Source organism: Malus sylvestris, chromosome 11 (assembly GCF_916048215.2).
Source record: "Malus sylvestris chromosome 11, drMalSylv7.2, whole genome shotgun sequence".
Classification (NCBI taxonomy): domain Eukaryota; kingdom Viridiplantae; phylum Streptophyta; class Magnoliopsida; order Rosales; family Rosaceae; genus Malus; species Malus sylvestris.
This window is the reverse complement of record NC_062270.1, coordinates 5882422-5890480: the sequence shown is the minus strand read 5'-3', so window position 1 is coordinate 5890480 and position 8059 is coordinate 5882422. Positions and strand designations below refer to the sequence as shown.

At 37.9% G+C, this 8059-nt stretch overlaps 3 protein-coding genes and 1 long non-coding RNA gene across 5 annotated transcripts in view; 2 read left to right on the top strand and 2 right to left on the bottom strand.

Annotated features, from left to right (window-relative positions):
* Window positions 1-8059, top strand: part of LOC126589403 (putative disease resistance protein RGA4) — a 59715-nt gene that overhangs the window by 13171 nt on the left and 38485 nt on the right. The window lies entirely within an intron of this gene.
* Window positions 1-8059, bottom strand: part of LOC126589418 (uncharacterized) — a 53013-nt gene that overhangs the window by 10058 nt on the left and 34896 nt on the right. The gene's annotated exons all lie outside the window — the stretch shown is intronic.
* The window catches only part of LOC126589407 (putative disease resistance RPP13-like protein 1), a 54857-nt gene that overhangs the window by 13840 nt on the left and 32958 nt on the right, over window positions 1-8059 (top strand). The gene's annotated exons all lie outside the window — the stretch shown is intronic.
* On the bottom strand, window positions 3255-7830 carry LOC126589408 (asparagine synthetase [glutamine-hydrolyzing] 1). Its single transcript, XM_050254699.1, has 13 exons — window positions 7519-7830; window positions 6446-6584; window positions 6229-6324; window positions 5856-5997; window positions 5579-5769; window positions 5277-5438; window positions 5104-5184; window positions 4790-5011; window positions 4554-4688; window positions 4366-4446; window positions 4174-4260; window positions 3945-4052; window positions 3255-3779 (listed from the first exon to the last, which is right to left on the bottom strand). Exons 1-13 carry the CDS (start codon window positions 7596-7598, stop codon window positions 3543-3545), a joined length of 1761 nt encoding a protein of 586 aa, XP_050110656.1. The 5' UTR covers window positions 7599-7830; the 3' UTR covers window positions 3255-3542.

Genomic DNA, 8059 nt, shown 5'->3' with positions numbered 1-8059 from the left:
TTCAGGGACCATAGCTACAATTTACTCTAAATTCGATGCACCAAACGATTTATAATTCGTACAATAATCACTCAAATAGTAGAGATTTCATGAAGTTAAAGTTGGGACCTACTGGCCAAGGTTGTGTGCTGCGGGAGGCAGGCAATGTGGGATGATGTAATCTCAACTTGGTGCCTATGGGGGCCTCTCGGTGTGCTACTATGTTATCTCCCATCAATTGTACGCTGGGAATTGAGTGCTATTAGGCACCTCAAAATTGGTTGGATTTTTTTATCTCCCATCTATTGTAAAAAGGCAATTGAGATTCTTTCTGGATTTTTGTATCAAGAGTTGATGGATTCCAAAATTCGGACTATTTAAGAGAGAGAAGTTTAGGCCGTTTGAGGACTTGATTTTGTGTAAGGTGGACCGGTTAGATGAGTTAATGAAAGCCATATTAATTAAACTGAGTAGTCTGGATTTTGATATCAGACAGCTTCAAACAAAGAGATTCGAAGAGGGATTGTAAAAAGGAGGCAGAGAGAAAAAAAAAATAAAAAAATTAGGTGCGCACCTTTTTATGAAAGAGGGCAAGCTTCCATTTGGAAAGCAAAATGTTCCTTGCTTTACTTAACAACACATACATAGAAGTTAGAACACCATTCTTCAGTCTTGTAATTTATACTTTGCTTTATGGAAAGCAAAGGTAGGAGCCTCGTGCAACATCATCATCCAAATTATCACCTTCATGCTCATGAATTTGGGCTTATCAATTATGACAAAAACTTTTAGGTAAAATTGAGACCCTCTTCGGCTTTTCCTCAATCAAAGTTCATACAATTAAGTAAAGAGAATTATTATTAGCGTTATGAAATGATAAATGAATTTTGCACATCTATTTTTCTCTTTATGCACATTTTTCTCTTTTATTTTCTACCTTTGGTATTGAACTAATCAATGAAAAAGTAAAGAGAGATGTGTATAAAGAGAAAAAAAATTACGTGTATAGAACTACTTTCTTATAAAAAAATGTCAGAAGAGATTTGAAATTCAACTGATTAAACATATTTATCTCTGGACCCAAGTGTCCAACTCGACTCTCCCTCAATATATAATCAAAACATGAGAAAAAAATTACAATCATAGGAGTGCTCGACGACTATTTTTGAATAGTAACTACTTTTCAATGTCACCCTCGCCAACGAATATTCTGGTGGTTGTTTTGTAGGTTTACTCAGATTTTTTGAGGCATAGTTTTCCAACGAGAAAAGAGGCCTTGGAATCTTGCCTTTTATTGAAGTGACGTTTTCTTGTCCAAGCACAAGTTTAGTTTCCACAGCTCAACAAGCAAGAATTGGTTCCTTTCATCTCTCCATTATTTTTCGAATTCTTAATTTTCAAAAATATTCTTAGATTTTGTATGCTTTCATTTTAATATATGAACATGAAATAAAATAAACCGTAAACAATGATGTGTTGTGTTACATTGATTCAGCGGTCATATCTGATCCGTAGCTGGTAATGACATGAGGAAATCGTTCGGAATAGTCTATTTTATTTGCTAAGTCACGAGTTTAAGGGGCTAGATAGGTCAAGTATGGGTAAAATCATGCGATAATCGGCTTTTTAGTAGCATCTGTCCTTCCCGGCCTACTGTCATCAACGATCCGATTCCTAAAGAATATTCTTGTTTCCAGGCATATCCATGGGAATAAAAGCACGCGGTAAGTGAGGCAATTCCTTCGGGTAGTGGATGGCATATCCATGGGAATAAAAGCGGGCGGTAAGTGAGGCAATTCCTTCTTGTAGTGGATGCGGAAAGGAAATCTGTTACATTTACGTAGAGCATGATTCGGTTTTGTAGACAACTGATAACTAAATGGTTAATAATATTCATTTATAGACCGATTTGAGTCACTATTTATGAAGAAATTATTTATTTATATATTTTTGAGAAATAAATTTGCATTGCATTGCATGTGTGAACTTAGCTGTGAATGATTATGCATGGCCAGTATATGTTTTAATGTTTATAATGTTTATATAGGAAGTTGCAAAGTTTGTCTGCTGCTGCATGGGCAGCCAGCTACCAGAATTCAAATCTTTCACCTTCATATCAATCAAACGGAAACGAAGAACATAAAAAAACAAAAGTGTATAAAAAAAAATGTGTGTGATTACATATTTCCTATATATAACTTAACATCGTACGCCCACTAAATTAACTTTGCGGGAAACTAAGCTATACCTCCTGATGAAGACATTTGGTAGGGAGTTTGCAGGTCGACAATATTTCCCACACTTACAAGATCACTGTTCAATTTGGCAAAAATTAACGATCACGGTTCAAAACTTCGCATTCACTTGTGGGATTTTTTTATTTTATTTTTTATTGTGATGGTCGCACATCATTATGTGGTGGATTAATCACGTGTTATAATATGGTTGAACGACAATGTTGATGTTTTTGCATATAGGTGAATAAGTATAATGATAATCCTATATTACCAGAGTTCTTATGAAATTTCTAAGCTCAAACAACAATGTGGCTGTAGCTTAGTGGTACGAATTCGACATGTGAAGAAATTTTTCAACGTACTAAAAGTACGGCAGGATACATCAAATGTCAATACAATTCGTTGGAAATTGAAAGATCTCCCTACATTATGGCCGTGGAGATCGAATCCCAGCAGCCATATTCTTTTTCATTTTTGACATTTTATTGTTCACTTTTCAAGATTGGGCTTTCAAATTCCAATTATAGCCGACTAGTTTAGCAGCTAAAGCCTAAAGCCCACCATTCCAGTCCAATTGGTCAAAATCTACTTTTGCTCTTAATTGGGCTTTATAATAAATGCCCATATGCCCCTGAACAACCAAGAATCGAATGCAAGTAATCAGGATGTTCCGAAATTCTCTTCACATTGTGTTTCACAAGTGAGCCGTTGACATTTATTCAAATCTCAGTCCTTGCTTTTTGTGTTTTGATGCGCAAGAGAGCACTACTCTCTGAATGTATATCTAACGCGTTCTTATTTATTTACGACCTTTAGATTGAATGAATCAAGTGACAAAAATAAATGTGTAAACGCAAGGAGAAAAAGAGTTTGGAGATATTATTTTCCAATTTGTAATACTTTATGCAAACAAATTATCGGCCTAGAATTCACCAGTTTTTGGATCACTAAACCTCTTCAATTCCACCAAAAATGTTTAGTGGATGGATGAAGAAAGACAACAGCCACCGGAAAGGAAGAACAAAAAACACCATAACCTATGCAGGATCATCTTCTTATTATTTAAAGTGAAAGACAAGGAGGACTGAAAGCAAAAGGAAAATACAGAGAGGTTCTAACCTTAAAAACATCTCCACAACAACATTAGACAACACACTAGAACATGTTGCATTTAGGAAACTACAACATATGATCACACAAACATGTTTTAAACCAACACTACGGATCCCCCGTTACGTTTTTTTACATCGAAAGGCATTACGAAGTGCCTTAATTCTTGATTACTACGATACCCTCCTTAAAAATTCAGGGTTCGGGTCTTCGTTACTAGCTGTGGATTGCGAGCCCCACGGTGCTCGCTTTCATCTGAGGTACATTGTCGATGATCTCTGGAATGCCGCTGGTCACCGGTGCACCCTGCTTGTCATAAGCTTGTTGGTGCACTTCAAGTATAGCCCTACCAGACGGGTCAAGATTTTTGGACCACTCGGCATCCCATGCCACAGCTGTGGCTGTGCTGCAGGCCACACTCGGTCCTCCAGGCACCGTGTTCCTGGCCGAGTTCTGCAACACCGGATTATAAGCATAGCGAGTTAGGTCTATATGTTATCAACATAAACAATAAAATTGCCGATGAACACCTGGTCTTGTGGTATTAAGTCTCATGGATGACAGTTTGTTAGGTTGTTAGAGTTGATGAAAAGAATAAAATCATATTCGGTAGATTACCTGTGGGAAGAACCTCTCGAAAATCATTCGATAGTAGTAGGCTTCCTTTGTATAAGGAGTGTTGTGAGGGAAGATGCGTTCAGCATTCAGCATCATCTTATCAGTGACCTGAAAGTATAAGTTGAACATCGATCACCAGCCGAGTCAATCCATAACGTTTTCAAGATTTATAGTTTATACCAAAACAAATGAAAAGAGAATTGTAAAAACGGATTGAATAGAAGTTTACATGGAGTTCAGCATGAGCTTTCAGGCCATCAATCCAACTGTAGCCGACCCCGTCACTGAACTGCTCTTTCTGCCTATACAGAATGTGCTGCAGGCATTGAACAAGGTTTGTTAGTTTACGATTTTATGTGATATGGATGTCAAATTATCAGCAATACTTGCTACTAAAGATCGAAATAAGAGGTATGTATACCTTTGGCAGATAAGGTTTCTCCTCATCATCAAACGCCTTCCGGAGGACCCATTTCTCAATTCTTCCTTGGTCCTTTTTGATCTGCAAATCAATATAGCAAAAGGGAAAGTGATAAGTATTAAACTTTGTAAGTAGAATTCCGCAGTAAATCGAAGGAACTCCCAATATTTTAGATTCTTATGTCGTACCATTTTAAACTCGGGATCAATATCCATTGCAACATTAATGAAATCTTTGTCCAGGAATGGGACTCGAGCTTCTAATCCCCAAGCAGATGTTGATTTGTTTGCCCTGAGGCAATCATACATGTGCAGTGCCTTAATCTGCATCCAACAAAAAGAACAGCTCCACAGTTATCTCCTTCCATTTCAACTTCTACGATACCAAACCTATCTTCGATGTTAATAAACAAATAATCCAGTACCTTTCTGCAAGTTTCGCGGTGAAACTCTTCCTTGTTGGGTGCCTTGTGGAAGTACAAGTATCCACCGAAAATCTCATCGGATCCCTCACCAGAAATCACCATCTTGACCCCCAACGACTTGATCTTACGTGACATGAGAAACATAGGGGTACTTGCTCGGATAGTGGTAACATCATATGTTTCAATGTGGTAGATAACTTCCTCGATAGCATCGATCCCATCCTATCACATCAGAAAGGCAAATAGTTTACAATTTGGCTCCGATAAAGAGAGGATCAAACTCTTTAGTTTTTACATGTTCTTCGTATTGATACCTGAACAGTAAAGTGGAACTCGTGGTGAACGGTCCCCAAATAGTCTGCAACTTCTTTCCCAGCCTTCAGATCGGGCGAGCCCTGCTCAACATACGGAGAGACTTGTTTAGGAATCTATAAGTTCTCATGATATATATCGTAAATCTTTGTTAAAATATTATGGAAACTCTCACCTCGAGTCCAACACAGAAGGAATGGAGTTGCGCACCCCATTGCTTGGCCGCCTTCGTGCCTGCCAAGTGACGAGCAGTGATAGAGGCGACCAAAGATGAATCCAGACCCCCAGAGAGAAGAACTCCGAAAGGCACATCGGTCATTAGCCTTTTGATCACAGCCTGCAGGTATTACGCTCAGCACATAAGCTATAGTTCCAAATAAATTCCGACATGTAAACAAAAATTAAAGTAACTCAAGTAAATCGATGGAAATAAATTAATTAAAATCCATCTGAAAATAAAAAGTGATGAATATTTACAGCTTCAAAAGCGCGCCTCAGAACAAGCGGATCATATGGCCCTGATGGAATGGTCTCCGAGAACCAAGTAGGGTTGTACCACCTCTTCAGTGCACCTTCTTTGCTTGAGTACAGATGACCGGGCGGAAAGCTCTCAAAGTGTTCGCAGTCATCATTCAACCCTTTCAGTTCCGATGATATCCAAACCGAGCCTGGACAAAAAAAAACATACACGTTGATGTCAAAACCGAAGGAATAACTGCAAAGAAAAACAGGGCAAGCTAAAAAAATATGGTACCGTCAAGACTCCAGCCGATATAGAGGGAAGTGATTCCGATAGCATCACGAGCAACGATGAAGCTGTTGTCGCGGGTATCCAGCAGCACAAACGAAAACATGCCGTCCAGCATATCCACGAAATTCTCCCCATACTCTTCATACTACTCAAACAAAATTAAGAACAAAAGAATTAAAACACCGGTAATGCTAACCAAGAACTGCATGTCCATCAGTAGCACATTTCAACATCCGAATGTTCAAACAAACCGATTACAACAAAGAAATCGTAACTCAAACCACATCAAATCGACTTATATCTCATCGAAAAGACCAATCATAAGGCTCAAAAGTCCTGCAACCAAAGTTAACAAAAACATGGTAAGGTGACATACCAGATGGGCAATGACATCACAGTCACTGCCGGTTCGGAACTTATGATTCGGCAGACGGCTCCTCAGTTCTTCATGGTTGTAAATCTCTCCATTCACCTAATGATTTTTAAAACAAACATTGTATCAGTGATCAAAAATCGAAAAATTCATCCATTTTTTTCAAATATTCAATAAATAAACCCCACATAATAAAAAATAATATATAAGGTGATCGTACCGTGACAACAATTGATTTGTCCTCATTGTAGAGAGGTTGATCACCAGAAGCAGGGTCAATAATGGCCAGCCTCTGATGAGCCAAGAAACAATCTCCATGCTGGTATAGACCGCTCCAATCAGGTCCGCGGTGCTTCAATCTATCAAACCAAAAAAAAATAAAAATTAATTAATCAATAATTACACAAAATAAGCCTATGTGCTTTCAATTGCCGCTCATTTTCTTGGGTCTTGTATTCTAATAAACATGGACCCCACAACCCAATACATGAAAGGTAGCAAGAATTATAGGACCAAACCCAATTACAATATTTATGACCAAATTATTGTGATTCTTGTTAAAAAAATTAAAACCAAAACTAGGTTTCAAAATTTTGAGTTTTAAAGATAAGGACAAAATGAATGGTAAAGTGAATAGTATCAAAATTGATTTTTTAGTGTAAAAATATGATTTTTCATTAAAATAAATAATACCAGAAATTTTTCGTTAAAAGTTCTCAAAATTAAAGAGTGTGCAACAAAAAGGTTCCCGTGTTACTTCTCGTTTTTGTAATACAATTAAAGGTCAACACATCTTGGCTCCGAATGAAAGCTGGTTGAATCGCGCAACCGTTAAATCATGTGTCATAATTACCATATGTAAAAAATCTAGATGCATGCAAGTGCTAATTAGCTAAATACAAAAATTTAGAGGCGCTAATCCCCTCCGTTTTAACTTGTTGACTTTGTAGTATAACATGTCAGTGTCTTCCATAAGAACTATTTGTTAAAAATATAAACTCATGCAAGGGTTTGTAACTCAGGTGCTCAACAATATTTACCGACAACTTGATTAGAACATTAATGAACAAATAACCGTATCTCAAACTAATTACACACTAATATATGAAAAGGTTTAAAGTTAAAACACGTATAAGTGTGTAATTTCTTGAGATACGTTTACCGTTGCATCCAGATATATTTAATTTTTTCACGTCTTGCGTTCAAATCCTCCTCTCGATCAACCAAATAATTAAGAATTATAACCTTAAAAAACACAAAAAAAAAAAAAATTGAAAGAAGTTAGGAAATTGCCTGCGAGAAAGCTCAAGAACTCGGACCCTCTTGGCCTGAGAGTCATCGGAGCAACCAAGAACGGCAAGAATTCCACACATTTTGACTGATTAATTCAGACCCAAAAAAAAAGAGAGAGAGAAACAAAAGCTAAGGATATGTTTGGCCTTAGATGAAACCGATGAAACTGGAAACGAGGGAAAAGGTGGCAGTAGCAGGGGAACCAGGAGGCAACAACACGTACGAGATTTTTCCTGCGGTGTTCCCAAACACGTCACAGAAAACAAGGATATTTCGGATGTTGTTTGGTTTGGAGGGGTAAGTTCTTCCGCGTCTCGGGCTGCGTTTTATAGGGAACTCCCGGCTTTGGTGGGTCCCGACCAGAACACCTAAGCGGCGACGTTTCTATCCATTTTTCGGGTTTGTCTTCAAGTGCTTACGGTTCTCCACTAGCTCGTATTGTACACCCCCGGACCCACCGGCGACACCTTCTCTCTGATGGCCACGTGGTGGAACTTGGTTCGCTATTTGTCCGTTATATATTTATTTTTTGATTTTTACC

What these genes read in the sequence shown, in the direction of transcription:
- LOC126589408 (XM_050254699.1), bottom strand. Translation starts at nt 7,598, where the DNA reads ATGTGTGGAATTCTTGCCGTTCTTGGTTGCTCCGATGACTCTCAGGCC. An exon ending in ACAAATCAATTGTTGTCACG is followed by an intron (nt 6,325 to 6,445) that starts GTACGATCACCT and finishes AAAAATCATTAG; the next exon opens with GTGAATGGAGAGATTTACAA. An exon ending in AGAAACCTTATCTGCCAAAG is followed by an intron (nt 4,261 to 4,365) that starts GTATACATACCT and finishes CAATGCCTGCAG; the next exon opens with CACATTCTGTATAGGCAGAA.